This window comes from Thermobia domestica, chromosome 11 (genome assembly GCF_964235325.1).
Source record: "Thermobia domestica chromosome 11, izTheDome1.hap1.1, whole genome shotgun sequence".
Lineage (NCBI taxonomy): Eukaryota > Metazoa > Arthropoda > Insecta > Zygentoma > Lepismatidae > Thermobia > Thermobia domestica.
The window spans coordinates 97687456-97703822 of NC_137464.1; the positions used below are offsets into that span (position 1 = coordinate 97687456).

The window sequence follows — 16367 nt, forward strand, 5'->3', positions numbered from 1 at the left end:
GGATTTGAAAAATGAAATTTAGATTTTTATTTAGGTCGCTGTGAAAACGACGTCACCGTCAACCAATCAGAAACGAGGAAATTTATAAAATGACATCACAACGAACCAATCAAAACGCTGCTTTTCGTCATGAATCACGAACCAAAACGATGTGTAACAATCGATCGTGACGTCATTCACGTTTCTCAATAGTTACAACATCTAGTATCGCAATTCCGATCATGACATCATCCCAAAATGCTTTCTGTCAGGATCATGTCACTACCTGTCGTAACTGTGACGACATTTCATTTTCCTCATATTCCATACGAGAATGTCAATGTTTGCTTTTTTCATGAATCATGCTGACACGTTCGTAGTAAAACTAAAGTAATACGATACAACATCCGCTGACGTTTGCATTTTCAATCATATGTGCTTCTATGTCAACACACAAAGAAGTCTATCAGCATTTTATTTTAATCCACGAACGGAAGCGTTACACTGTCAGATTTATTTTCTTAAAGTATAAGTGTATCCTTTTCAAGAACCATGGTTCGAAACCCACCAAGCACGATTAAAACCGAATTCATTCATAGCTAAGCGGTTAGCATACACATCTTTGGTTTGAAAGACCTGAGTTCGATTCCTGAAAAAACATTTCTTAGGATTTTTCTTTTTAGTTTTCTAAAACTTGGTTTAAATTTCTAGTTCGAAAATTTTAAAAGTTTAGTTCGATAAAAAGTTTGATTTGAAAATTTTTAGATGTGATTTACATTTTTAGTTCGAAACTTTTGTTTTTAAAAAATGTTTTAGTTCGACAAAATTTTTTCAATTTTTTAGTTCGAAATTTTTTTGAAATTTTTTAGTTCGAAAATTTTTTGTTTGAAACTTTTTGTTTCAATTTTTTTGTTCGAAAATTTTTTAGTTACAATTTTTTTAGTTCGAAAAATTTTGTTTTGAAATTTTTTTAGTTCGAAAAAATTTTAGTTCAAAATTTCTTGCACTCTGCGGAACCGTTTCGAAAAGAATCGGAGCAGTTTAGGTAAGAAAAAATCTGGCAACACTGTTTCCATTAATAAAGCACTTACTGAGCGTTTAAAAAAATCGCTTAAACTCACAACAATGTGTTATAAGAAATCTACAAGCGACAAGGATGACCCCCTCTTTCACCATTGTTCCTTTCAGGGATATACTAATTCAAGAACAGGATCTCCATACGTAAACATATAAGGCGGTCTGTCTCTTCATCAAGGTAAGAAAGCTGGTAATCATCTTATCTGTCAAAGAGAACGATAATATTTAATGTAAACTTCAGTACAATATCATGATACCAAAAAGAGTTATTTAAGGAGGAGGTTAAACCCTTCATGGGAATTTAAGGTACCAAAAAGGATAACCATAAAAGGGAACTAAATTCTAAAATCCAGGTCTAGGGTGATCACCGACATATCGCTCTATAGGGGAACGTGGGGCATAACGGGGAAGGGGGGCAAAACGGGGTATCGGTATTTTTTGAACTGTAATTAACTGCAATCTAGCGATAAGTACCTAAACAAGATTCTCAAGGACGAAGGGCTGTTGCGCTTGAGCAGCGTTCTTATCAGTTGAAAAGGAACAGTGCTGTGTGTCAGTTCTTTGTTTTCGTGCTATGGCATATAACGATTGGGATTTTACTTCTGTCAAGTTAAGGCAAGTTATTTATTACACACTTTTAAACTATTGATATGTTGAAAGAATATTTCTTCTGTGTTTGTTGTGTGTTTTTGAGGTTTACAGATTTTAAGTTATAACAGAGATACTCGTTATTTTAGTACTCGTTTAGAGATACTCGTTATTTTATTTTAGTACTCAGGCGAGAATTATGTTCTATGTCTTAACTTTAAACATTCTTTTATATATGGAAAGATTCCTTTACGTATTTAAATGTCCCATTACGTATGGAGAGCTAAATGACAAACAAGCATGTGCTGTCATTAATACAAAGTTTCGAAATATTGTATCATTAAGTATTTCAATCAATGTTGCTTTTCTTCTACACTTGGTAACAAGTCTTATCATACTTAAAAGAAGAAAACCACATCTGCAAAATTTTTCGCGATTGCTAAGATTGACTCGGAGATTCGAACCTGGTTTACTTTTTTCCGAAGATACCCGAAGTTGGACTTTGAAAATTTTTGCCTCAAAACAGCAATAAGGTATGCGCTCAACCTTTTTGAGACAAGGTGTACATTAATTGAACCATTAAATACGTCATTAAATTGTATTAATTATTGATTTTGTAAGATAACCACTAACGTATCCTTATTAAGCACAACCTGCTTCATATCTTCTGAGTTATTTAACATAGTCAATAGTTGAATCCTCTATTGAGGATACATCGCATCTAACCAACTTCTGCCTAATATAGGTTGAAACATATAATTTTGTACTACCATTATGCGCAAATCAACATATTTTAAATATTGAACTTTAACCGTACATTTACCTAGAGTTTTAATAGACGAATCATCCGCATTATTTATCTACCAAAAATTCTACCAATTGTTCATTACAATTTAATGTTACATATAATGGTTTTATACAGGGTGTTTGAAAACAATACCGACAACATTTGGGAGGTGTTTCCTGACACCAAGATAAGACAAAAAGTATAGACCAACCTGGGTGCACAAATGTCCATGGGAAATATCCATGTTTCAGAATTCTGAGGAACTTCTGCACAATTTTGGTTACGGGCATATAATTTGAAGTACTCACAATCTACCTCTATAAAAATTGCTGCAGATGTTCCTCAGGATTCTGAAACATGGATACTTGGATAGGACACACATTAGTTCCTAAGTGAAGTCTTGACCCAACTGCGGTAGGTTCCATAGTATTGGAGCTATGGACCATTAAAGTTATTTTTTTCATGTTTTCGGCAGCCTGTAACTGTGAAAGGAAGCATTTGTGCACCCAGTTTGGTTTATACCTTTTGTCTTATCTTGGTGTCAGGAATCACCTCCCAAATGTTGTCGGTATTGTTTTGAAACACCCTGTATACATGGTTATAGTATAATACTAATCCTACCGACTGCGCCAGTTGAAAACTTTAATTTTTCTATTGCTTCTATAAACACAGATCTTGAATTAAGATTTACAACATATGCCATGTACCATCTTTAAATAAATTTGTCCAAAAGAACAAAAATATATTTAATATCTAACCCGTTTTTTTTAACATGCTACATTTTTATCTGCTTCTACTTCTTCCTTTTAAAAACTTGGCATGTGCATAAAATGAAACTAGTTTTACCAATAAGTAACTTCTTACTTTCCACAAGTACATACCAATTAAGAAACAAAATTTGTCAGTCTGAACACACACTCTACACACAAACCCGGCTACAACTGTATAAACGGGCCATCAAAAAAATTAGGGAAGGGCCCCTAGAAGGGTCCTGTGCGCGTCAAAAGTAGGAAATAATTCGAGCAACCACAAAAATTGCTTGCTTTGCAAGAATTGCTCAGTGTGTAAACCGATCGATTGTCAGGTTCACCAACAATCTCCACTCTCTCTCATTCTCTCAAACACTCTCTCATTTTCACTCTCTCCATCTCTCACTCTTTCTCTCTACTTCTAATAAAGAACGTGTCGATAATACTAAGATGAAAGGTTCATTAAAATTTGGAAACAAGAAATTTGGGGATATTCAAGAAGTTGTCAGGAGAAGAACGTTGTTAGAGTGAATTTTAACTCAAAATCTCAAATATCTGTATAATAAGAATGTTACACTTTCACTCAGTTTTATTCCTTATTAACTGACGACAGTGTTAATCAACATAGTGTTGTAGAAATAAAATGACATGTTCACTTAAAAAAAAAATAATAATACGTATATAATAACTAATAATTTACTTCTAGCATGATATATTCCAATATGATTATTTAGGTCTATACATTAAGCTCTATAATATACATACTCTGTCTACTTTTCAGTTAATTAGTTGTATTAAACATCACAAATAATATCAAATTAATTATGAAATTTTGTTTTCAAACCATGAACTGTAAAATTTTCCCAGCTCTTCCTCCCAGCAATTCTTCTTAGTATTACTTGTGAAACTGGTCTTTTCTTTTGTGCTATGTAAAACTACAGAAGATTCAAATGATTGTAAGCAACAGAAAATTAACCCTTTGCGTATCTTATCGTACATTTTGTACGATACGTAGTTTTCATGGTACATTGCGTTATTTCTCTTCTATTTGAGCTTTTTCGTCCGTTTTTTTGTTTTTGTTTTTCAAGTCCAGATACATTGTAGAAGACATTACGTATGGTTTCAGACCGTCCTGCGTCCAGACATAGGAGGTGATGACGTCATCAGTGGAACCGTAGAAATACTACTATACCAATGTATTAAATTAAACGCAAATGTAAAAATTCAAGTTTATACTTGTATGTACTGTACGTTTCAGTGTCAGTACGCTTTCTCAGAAAGCAAATTCGGTACATATAGCGGCACACAGCATCTCATTTCGATCTCTAATTATTAAACTTAAATACAGACTGTAATAAAACAAGCACAGAAATTCAAATATAGATTTATTCTCAATATAAAATTGTTAATAGAACAACAGGATATTGAACCAATAATTCTAAAATTATCGTAAATGAAACTTATTTCGTTCTGTGCATAGAATACGTGTCACGTGGATCCAATTTTATAATCAGTACGCCATGTATTTAGTCATGGTAACTGAGAGAAACGAATATCCCTAGTCTAGAAAATACGTACGTACATACGCCAAACTATTATTTCTCATTTTCTGGACATTCTGAACATATTTCAGTACCACAGCCTCTCAACATTAGAACTCTCAACATGCCTTCAGTTAATACTTCTAAGAACTCCATATCTTGAAATATGGTTAAGGATGTTCAAAAAAATCATATTTATATAAGAGAAATAACTATTCTTACTCATTATGTAGTATTAAGGGTTTCTTTATAACTTAATTTCTGTTTAATTCTTCCAGGAATAAGTATCATATTACTTTTATCATTCAAGTAAGTTCAACCCAGTATTCCATTATAGTTTTTTTAATTCCATATTTATCAAAATTAACCATATCCATCTATTTTGTTTTAAACACTTTTAGAATTAACTTCAACATTTTGAGATATTTCCCGAAATTATTTTCATGATCATGCTATTGTACTACGCGCATATTTACATAGTGACTAAATATTAAAAGCATTGTGTTCACCTGAATAATGGAAAACTCTCCAAATTTTATGTCTCAATAACATTGTTTAAATTGTTGTTGTTACTCTACAATTGTTGCCAACAACAGATAAAACAAGTTCAAAATTATGCTTTAGGAGCAGAAAATGAAAAGAGGTCAATTTAACAAATTGAAAATATTACAAGAAAAAGAAAGTACACCATATTACATAGACCTCCATGGATTTACGAAGCTTTTCCTCACCACAGCACTCAAAAGCAAAATTGTAAAATATCCACTCTTGCCATGTTTTTTTTTTAAATGTATCCCATAATAGTTCATTAACTACCGAAACACCGATCACTCCTTCACATCTATCGGTAGACATAAAAGACCTATCGAACGAAATGATCCCAGCAAGATGGCAAAATCAAATATGGTGAGAGTTACCAAATCAATATGTCTTATTATTTACGGATGATTCCAAAAATAATATTTTAGTAGGAGCAGGGGTATACATCCAAGAACAGCAAATTGCAAACTACTTTAAAGTAGAAGCTTCCATCTTACATGACAATTTCTGGGACAGAAACTTCTAAAATCAGACAGGTTGCAATAAACTTGTACATCTCAGACGCCTTTAGCGTATTTTCTTCAAGTATTAGCGAAAACCCTTTCAATAATAACTGAAAACAAACAAACAAACAAACAAACATGGTTACAACTAAACATACTGGAGTTTATTAACACAATTGATGAAAAATGTAGTAGATATAAAATTTATCCAGACTAAGGTGCACAATAACATAATTTGAAAAGCGGACATAGCTTCTAGTCTGGCAGCTTTAGAAGGGATATAAACCAAATTAGCAGCGGGAAACTTTTACCCAATCATAAAATCAAAATTGGATACTCTCATGCAATTGAATAAAGAATAAAAGGCATGAACCATTTCACTAAACTTCCACGTTCCAATTTCTTAAACTAAATCATGTTATGCTGCAGCATTTATTTACGAACGAAATACGAACATAATTATGTTCCCGGAAAACTTTGTTGAAAGAAAACTCAACCCCAAAAGTAAACTACCGTTTGCGGATTCTTAAATGACAAATGACTATGTTATATTAAGTGTTGTTTATGAAATATGAACAAAATCACTGGAGTCCCTTTTGAGAAAATCGTCCGAAGAAAACTTACCTCCAAGAAATAAACTACCCCTTTTGATCTTTTCAGGGCAAATGAGATATGCTATATTGTCAGGTTATTAATGACATACTTTTTAAATGAAATATAAACAAAATTGCCCGAAGTTTTTTTTTTTTTTTTAGAATATCATTCAAAAAACACGTCGAGGAATAAATTACACCTTGTGATTTTTTCAGGACAAATAAGTTATGCTATATTGTCAGATTGTTAATGAAATATTTATTTATGAATTATTAACAAAATCTACAAAGTCATTTCTGACAAAATCGTTTGAGAAAAAAATCATCCCTAGAATAAACTTCCCCTTGTGGATTTTTTTAAAAGAAAAACGACCTATATCATATTATAGGGTTGTTAATGGAACATCAGTTTATGAAATATAAACAAAATCGTAAGAGCCGCTTTGGAGGAAATTACAAAATTTGGTTTTCACCCTTCAGTAAACTAGCTTATTTTTGAGGATAGGAAGAACATTTTAAAAAATCCTATTAAATCCTATAAAAATAAAAAAATCCTATAAAAACCTTTTGATCCCGATATGTTGAGCAGTATAGCCTCTAGATGAATGAACATGTTTACACCAGAACGAACGGATGGACGGAAGAACAGAAAGGACAGACATCCAAAATCTTTTTTTCGGCTTATAAAGACCACGAAACGTATAAATTCGCTGAAATCTAGAATCAAATTTTTTAGGATCACCATAATTTCTATTTTTCTATCGTTGTTCGAAAGCAAACATGAAAAACAAAATAGATTCGATGAAATTTTATTGGGATATATCTAATACACATGAAACAAAACCATGAGAGAAAATTTAAAAAAAAAATCAGAAAAGAATTAAATTGTACAATTAATGAGGTTTAGACTACACACGGAATTAACATCGCCTCAACTTTTTAAAATTAATTAAAATAAACTCCTGGTTGCTGGTGTGGAGAGGAGATGGGTAACATAGATCATATGAGGAGCATTTTTTCAAAACTCGATAGAGCACAAAATATCATTTTTACAGGAATTGCATTTTTGTTATTATTGTACATAAGCTTTCATTAAAGAAACGTAATTGTAGGTAATACTAGTTATTATCCTGGGACGAGTACAGACAACGTGAATCTCCTAGGGAATACAAATATTTGTCATCAAATTGGCTACTTAAAAAATGCAGTTTTTTTTCAAAACTCGATAGAGTACATGGACAGGAAACATAGGAATGTGACTGAACCTGAATTTGCTTCTAGTATTATTGTTTTATAGTGTTATACTGTTTATATCGTCATGATATATTCTTTATTTAGTTTTGATTAGTATTTTGTTTATTTAGTTAGTTTTGTGTACAGTTTAAAGGGTTACTTCTACCAGTGGCGGCTAATGTTAGTGTTGCAGTGTTGCGCAACGACCAAAGTATTTCAAGAAAAAAATATTATTATCAATAGTGGTAAAGAACAGAAAAAATACTTTTTAATACTCGCATATATACACTTTAAATAACATATTTTTTTTACTTCCGTAACTGTCCGTTCCGTTAATCCGTTTTAAAAAGCGAAAAATAATCCGTCACAGAGTCTCTAATTTATATTGTGTTGCAGCGAGCATACAACGACCAGATTCCTTCAGCGCGACAATTGGAGCAAATGTTAAGTCTCCTTTCCCCTATCTCAGGAGTTAAAGGGACTGGTCGTTGCAGAGCTTCTGCAACACAGCACGGTTTCCAGTGAACGAGAAGGTTTTTTGCGCTAAATAAGATTTCTGTTTTTTTTTTTCACTAGCAATTAACAAATGGAATTTGTTTTTATGCATTCATATTTTTAAATTACAGGACCATACTGAAGCAAATCAATATAATGACAATTAAAAAAAGTGATTGCAGAATTACAAAATAAGAAAAAATATCTAAAGTTCATTCAACGAACCTTCTGATCCTGATGTAAACATTGTAGAATGGTATTACTCCGCCAGTCATTGGATGATTGGCTACCGGTCACCGCTTCTTACGAGAAGCACGTGCTTGTACCCTGTCGGCGTTTTGCATATTCCCTGTACGCAGCCATATTGTAAACTGTGATTCGCGCATAAGATGGGCCAAACCCAGTTTCTACGCATGCGTATTCTCTTTTATTGCATTAATTAAATTTAGTTCTTAGATAGAGTGTTGTTTCTGTTACTTTACTGTGAGTAAATTGTATTTCTGGTAATGAGCCTCATAAGCAACGAAAACATTGAAAAACAGCTTACTTGACAATGGACTATTTTCTTCTGCCGCATGGATGCGGCAAGGCTCTTTAACCAATAAAATGAAACAATCACCACGTGTATTTGTTTACATCAGGTACTGAACGTTCCTTGAATGAACTATAGTAGATGAGAAAACAAATGAAAGTAGACCCGCATTTACAAGTTAATTCTTGGCTTATATTGATAATGAAAGCTTCTTCTACAGTAATTTGTGATTCAAATATTAATAAGTCAGTATGTAGAATCGCTCCCCCCTTCTGTGGATAGTATTTTAGTATATACATATTTCTATTATAAAATAAGTATATTTTATACTCTTGATAAAACTGTATGATGGGGAACGCCACATTGAATTTGGGACTAGTTAGCAATGCTCAGGGGTGTAGCCACGAGTGGGTCCACCGGGTCCGGACCTCCCAAAAATTTCGAAACTTGACTAACATTTGTAGACTTTCTTAACGAACTATACTTGTTTAACAGAGAAACGATTGATGTAGGCTAAATATTTTATTTTACGCCTCATCATGAACTCTTCTTTTCTTATAAAAATAATCGTTCTATCATTTTTTCTAAAAATATAGGTGACAGTAAGTAAGAATTACTTATCGTCTTTTCGGGTGCAGTATAAGACAGGTTCCATATTATGTAGACGTATTGGACCTCCCTCAAATACTTTGGACCCCTTCCAGTTAACATTTCTGGGTGTAAAACTGGCAGTGTTGTTTGTTTTGATGTTCTTTGATTTTTGGCTTCTGTTACATGCTGATCCTTCATCTGGCGGGTTTCGAGGTTTACTTTCCACAACATATCACATTGGTAAGCGTTGTTTCGCCTCATGTGGAAGTATATTGTGTTCATCGTGCATTGCGTAACAACCAAGACGGATGATTTGGAATGTAGTTTTTTCTTTTACGCACATGTGTGTGTGTGTTGATGTATGAATATGTGACATTCGCAATTCATATACCAGTACCTCTTTTGTATAATCTGGTTTGGTTTTTAATTATTATGTTTAATTTTATTGTGTGTGCTTTAATTCTGTAAATAACCTACAAACTCTGAATGAATTGTATACCATGACTTCTGTAAATAACTTACAAAAACATTGACCAGCTTTCAACTGAGGAAAAATTTGCAATTAAGGCTTAGACGAAACAAGCAAAGGGCAATTCAGGAGAGTGTTCGAAAAAAGAAAATCCAGTTTAAATTTACATGATATCTTATGGTAGTAGTGTTGTTTGCGCCAAATACATTTCCTCAATTTATTTTAAGTTTTCCTGGGTAAACTGTGAATAAAGTGTGTTCAATGCACATTTTTTTAATAACATAATCTCTGTTACGAACTCTCTTCAGTCAACGCTGAAGAAGAATTCGGATCACTGTCAGGGACTGAGTTTGCTAGAATGAATCGTTTGCAATAATCTAGAAAAAAAATATTTAGTTAATTTGCAAAGCTTCTGAAATTAATATTAACTGTACCTATAGTGTCAGCAAAAGACGAAAAGTTTTTTCCACATGAGAAAGAATTGACACTTTCAAGGAATTGAATGTCCCAAGAAAGGTTATCACCATTGGTTATGCTTTCCATCGAAAATGACCTGACAATAACAATACCAGAGTTCAACCAGCATGTATTAGACAGGTTTGCTCCAATCAAAGAGAGGAGAATGGACTTACTAATTAAATAAGGTGACTAATCGGATAAAATGTTCTGCATTTATTATTTTTTAAAAACAGAATTTTATTTAATTTAACATGTCACATAGCATTTGCATCTAAAGTTATGCTGAGTAGTCAATAAGTCAACTTTATATCTTCTGTCTCTTATCGTTCGTACTGCAACACCCGAAACCACAATCCACCAGCCGCCACTGACTTCTACATGGTTACACGAATGAAAAAACAATAGACATTATGGAAAATTTCAAAAAACAACACCAGAATGTAAGAATACAAAGTGTTTACAATAGTTAGTAATGAAGCATACATTTACGTTGTAGTTAGCAGTCTCTGAGAACATCTTCATAAAATCCTCTTGCTTCTTCCGGCATTTCGAAAAAGTGTAAGAGTTTCTTTACGTCCTTCTTCTTCTCCATGTTCATCTTCTGTAGACATTTCTTTGTGGCATGTTTCAATACCAGATTTGAAAACAAACCTCTACAGGTAACCCAATGTAAGTGTACTGCATACTTACACTACCAGTACATACTTCTGTAGGATATGACACGTTGTATTACCATTTGAAATGACAACTTTGCTTTCAGAACCTTCTGAGAAATCTTCTTCAGTGTTTTGATTTGCCTGTTCCTGTTAGAACTTTGACAACTCCACGAGATTGCATGATTCTGCAGTGTTCAGCTATGTGCTGTATCGAGTTTTGAGAAATTGCTGTTCATGAACACTATCTAGCTCTGACAAAACGCTCATGATTCAGTATGCTATACATACGACACATATCGAGATTTGCCAATTCTCATTTCACAGCTCGATAGGTAGCATAAAAAGCATACATTCCCATATATACCTCCGATCTCAAAAGTTGTGCTCTATCGAGTTTTGAAAAAACGCTCCTCATATAATTTTTCAATATGAACAAACTAATAAAATTAGAAACTACCTATATGATGTAATTTATGAGTCTCATGAAAACCATCATTGCTGCATCAAAGCTTTTTTTTTTTTTTTTTTTTTTACGTATTTCGTTATAAAACGTAACCGAGTGGTACTATGTTCACGTTTAATTCCATAACGCACAGAACAACTTGTATTTAAAAAAAATGAGAATTTACCAGATGAGAATTGAAGAGCTCCAAAACAAAAAGCATTGAATCCATAAAAAAAAGAAAAAAATCAGGAGAGCAGAAAAACTAATAGCTCAGAAACTGTCACGGACATAACATAAACTGTTAATGTTATATGTAAATTAAAGTATTATAAGTTGAGTTGACATGATTACAAAAATCAGTTTTTTAATAATAGCCGAGTTGTTGTTAAAAGCATTTTGGACAAAGTGCATTTTGATGCAAACATACCGAAAATGATAGACCTATATATGAGACTTCATAAAAGAAATACAAAAATACATTTGAGCATATTTTATTTTATTTCTTCTTTCAAGCAGTCGCATTCGGACACACTTTCGTTTTCAGTACAATGTACAGGCTGTGCATCCAGTGCGTCAATATAAAACTGCTGCACAGATTCACGTCTCCACTGATCTCCGAATCGTTTTCTTAGAAGATTTGCAACGACAGCTTTCTTTGCATCGGTGATCCGACTTTCTAGGGGTAGTGCTGGGGCATCTGGTACCACTGGCTCAAATCCCGGGGAGGATGAGGGGGACATGTACCCTCCAATCTTGGAACTGGGGGGGGGACTGTCCCCACAATAATCTGATTTGAAATGTGTTTTTTGAAGAAAAAAATGTGTCCGATTGCCTGAAAGGAAAGTGAGATGAAACCATAGGCGGCGACACAGTGGGTGCAGCCGTACCCACATTAACTTCGATTTTCAGATTTCCTCTTTCAGATTTTGTATATTTCTTGTTTCCTATTTTTGGATATATTTGAGTAACTTAAGTTTGTCATAAGTTACTTGCTATCATATCGTGTTTTTCTACATTTTTTTGAGTAAACCTTAGGGATTACTTAGATCTTAAGGCTCAATAGTGCAGAGCGTTCTGGCAACAATGTTGTCCTATCCTAGCCTGCACCCACGTTACCAAAATCCTGGCACCGCCTGTGAATGAAATTGATGTCCCCCCAGAATAAACTTCAAATCTGCCCGCCTCCCAATGTTGAAGACAACTCTGCTTCCTGATCTTCCACAGGATTGCTTTTCAACTTCACAAATACTTTGAGCATTCCTTAACAAAACAAAAAAAGAAAGGTCTTACTTGTCCCCTCCAATGTTGAAGACAGATTTGCGCCGCTGTCTGGTACGCTGGCAACCATTATCAGTCGCTTCAGTGGTGACACATACTGCTTAGAAGGATCGTCAAAATTGTACGTTGGTTTCATTTTGAAAACAACTCCGGAACGTCGTTGGTGCAAAGCCTTATTCAGGAACACACGTTTCATGTCACTGTTACCTGTAATTTTTTTTTTCTTTTTTGTAGGGAATTGCCTAATACTTTCACATCCCTCAAATGCCAGTCGACGCCTAGAACTTTCAGTCCCAATTTCGCGGTACAATGGAGTGTAACTATCAGGATTCAAAATTTCGGAATGTTTTCGAAATACTTTTCTAACACTCCAAACAATCGGTCGGCAAGGAGATAGGAACAGCCTCACACTGGAAAGTGCATAGTAATATTCTTGAGAAGAAAGAGATCTTAGCAGCAACCACAGATTAAGTCATGTACACAACATATGTGTTTTCATTTTGACCACAGGACCGTCGCAAAAGATCGAATGGATTTTGTAGAAGCGTTAAACTATCGCCATACAGACGCCAAATGATGTCAAGAAAATTCCTAACCACAGTAGAGTCATTCATACTGACAACACGCAAAACAACTTGTGAGCTGATGTGATTACATTTTTCTGCATTACACTAGTTAACAAAGGTTTTGTTACATAAAAGGAAATACCTGATGTGAATTCGAATATGCACTCGGTTTCTCTCCATCACGTACGATTTTCCCGTAACAGAGGGATTTTCGGGAAAATCCCTCAAAAATTTCCCTTTTCGTTTATTTTACACCCCAAGATCTTGTCCCCTTGCATATACTAACATAGAAATTATACCTAAGTATACTTTGATTCATATTTAACAAACCCTCCAAGTTTCGTAATAATCGCTTTATTCTTTCTAGAGAAATAAATATGTTTGTATGTATACTGTGTGTACTGCTTATTGCACCTTATAGTAATGCTTTCAGATCTCTTAAGTTGAGGTAAAACGTTTTGCTTTATTACCACAAACACATATATAAAATATAATACAATATAATTTACAAGTGTGACAATTTACAATAAACAATAATACAAATGTACCAAAAGGTCATGAAAAGACAATCAAAACTATCACAATATATGAAACTTCCATTGGGTTACAAAAACGTACACTACTTCCTTCTTTTGTAAGAAATGTTGCATTCTCTAACAAGACCCCAACAATAGTCCCCCATCATTGAAGGATCCCATCGTCCCTGGTACCTTTTCTCCATTGCCATTATATCTTGGTGGAATCTTTCCCCCTGTTCGTCGCCGAGAGCACCTAGGTTAGCAGGAAAGAAGCTGAGGTGGGAGTGCAAAAAGTGGATTTTTAAAGACATCCTACAACCCAACTCTTTGTATTTCTGTATCATGTCCTGTACGATTTCTGTGTAACTCTCAGCTTTGTTATTGCCCAGAAAGTTGCGCACAACACACTTAAATGCTGTCCAGGCAGCTAGCTCAGCACTGTTTAACTTGCTGTCAAAGCTATCATCAAGCATTAATTTCCTAATTTGGGGACCAATAAACACTCCCGCTGAAATCTTAGCATCACTCAGGTTAGGGAACTTATCTCGCAAATACTTGAAACCTTCACCAGATGTGTCCATGGCTTTGACAAAGTTTTTCATAAGTCCTAACTTGATATGAAGTGGCGGTAGTAATATCTTATTAGGATCTACCAAAGGAGCGTATTTGACGTTGCATTCTCCAGGTACGTAATTCACTCTAGGTTCCCATTCCTTCACTTCATAATGTTTGTCATCAGCTCGGCTATCCCATAAACATAAAAAACATTGGTACTTCGTGTAACTGCACTGCAGTCCTAATAAAATACCAACTACCTTGAGATCACAACATATTTGCCAACAATGGTCCTTGTAATTTATAAGATTTAGCAAAATTGACATGGTGTCATAGGATTCCTTAATCTTCACTGAGTGCGCAAGTGGTATAGAAGGTTTTTTTATTTCCATTATGTAAAAGGACAGCTTTAAGGCTGACCTTTGACGCGTCGATAAATAACCTCCATTCTTCTGGAACGTAAGGAATTCCTAGCTCCGCCATCAACCCATTTATATCCGTACATACGCACACATTATCTTGCATTGAGAAATAGCTTGAAAATTGAACATGCCTTTTCCTGTACACTGATATGTTCGTTTCTGCATCCAATAAGTTCCACTGCTGGAGCCTTGATCGCAGAAGTTCCGCCTCTTGTTTTGTCAGGTGCAAATCACGGACTAGGTCATTAAGTTCACATTGCCGGATGAAATGTGGCTCGCGAACACAGTCAGGGATGAACGTTGGATCCTTGGATGTACATGTTGATGTCGATGGTTCATCAAGGTCATGATCATCATCAGAGTCAGCAAATCGTTTTTACCCCAACTCAGGAGATCTGAAAGCATTACTATCAGGTGCAATAAACAGTGCACACAGTATACATACAAATATGTTTATTTCTCTAGAAAGAACAAAGCGATTTTTACGAAACTTTTAGGGTTTATTAAATATAAATCAAGGTATACTTAGGTATAATTTCTATGTTACTATATGTAAGGGGACAGGAGCTAGGGGAATAAAATATCTGAAAAAGGGAAATTTTTGAGGGAATTTCCCGAAAATCCCTCTGTTACGGGAAAACTGTACGTGATGGAGAGAAACCGAGTGCATATTCGAATTCAGCGCAAAAAGTTCCTTTAAGATCAGGTGATTTTTCTCATGTAACAAACAAAAAGTTTAAATTTGTTAACTAGTGTTATCAAATAGTGCGTTCTGTTCCGAACAACACGATAGGCATAGCGCTTTTTGAGTCAAAAAGCGTGAAAGATTTGAAGCTCCTCAATTAACCAAACAAGCAGAAAATAAAAACATTATAGAAAATATTGACCTATTAAAAAACCTCTAGAATGCAAAAAGTAATTTTAAAAGCGCTAAGAAGAAATAATTTATAAAACTTTAAAACGTTACTTATATATATATATATATATATATATATATATATATATATATATATATATATATATATATATATATATATATATACAATGTAATAAAGTGCGTGTCAAGCCAAACCAATCTAATGAGATTGCTATTGATACCATAATTTCATATTAGGCAATAATTTGTTTGGGCACAGACTTCAACATTTCTATTGGTAACAGAAAAGTTTTAGATCTTTTTAAAATTTCTATTCTCCTTTTTAAGCGCTTTTCAAACTATTCTCTGCTTTCTAGTGCTTTTTGGAAGTTGGACAATATTTTTGCTTTAAAAGTTTTTTTTTTTTTTTAAATTCTTTCCAATTGTGCAAAATTATGCCCTGGTATAAACAGAAATTAAAGAAATATGTAAGGGCTATTCCCTTAGCTTTCTGGGCCACTTCAAACGCTGAGTTCCATGCTATTCAGTATCACATCACACTTAATTAATAATTATAGCATGTTATATACGGAGTGTTCAGGGCACAAGGTAATCAATTCACGAGTAAAATACACATACAGTTTGTGCGGAAAGTTTTTTCTTCTTTTTACATTGTAAAAGTTATTTACAAAATCTGAATATGAATCTTTTAGCTCTGAAAGGAGCTATATAGAGAGAGATCTTAAGGATAAAATATATCCGAAATGACCGAAAGTTGAATTGATTCTTTTATGCATTGAACAAGCCACAAAAGCTATCGATAAAAGTACTAGTAGTATATGTAAGAAACGTGTATTCCATGTCTCTAACTTGCCGTCTAGGAGACGATCTGCCAACGTGATTGACCCCTTTGGATGCTGTAGTAGTTTTCTCGT

General features: G+C 34.0%; 1 protein-coding gene across 1 annotated transcript in view; it reads right to left on the bottom strand.

The window, feature by feature from the left end:
- Positions 1–4548: 4548 nt before the first annotated feature.
- Positions 4549–16367, bottom strand: part of LOC145664306 (solute carrier family 12 member 7-like) — a 394685-nt gene continuing 382866 nt past the window's right edge. Inside the window, exon 20 of the mRNA XM_081730851.1 lies at positions 4549–4879. Coding sequence (XP_081586977.1) covers positions 4776–4879 — 104 coding nt within the window. The 3' untranslated portion in view covers positions 4549–4775. The remainder of the gene's footprint in view (positions 4880–16367) is intronic.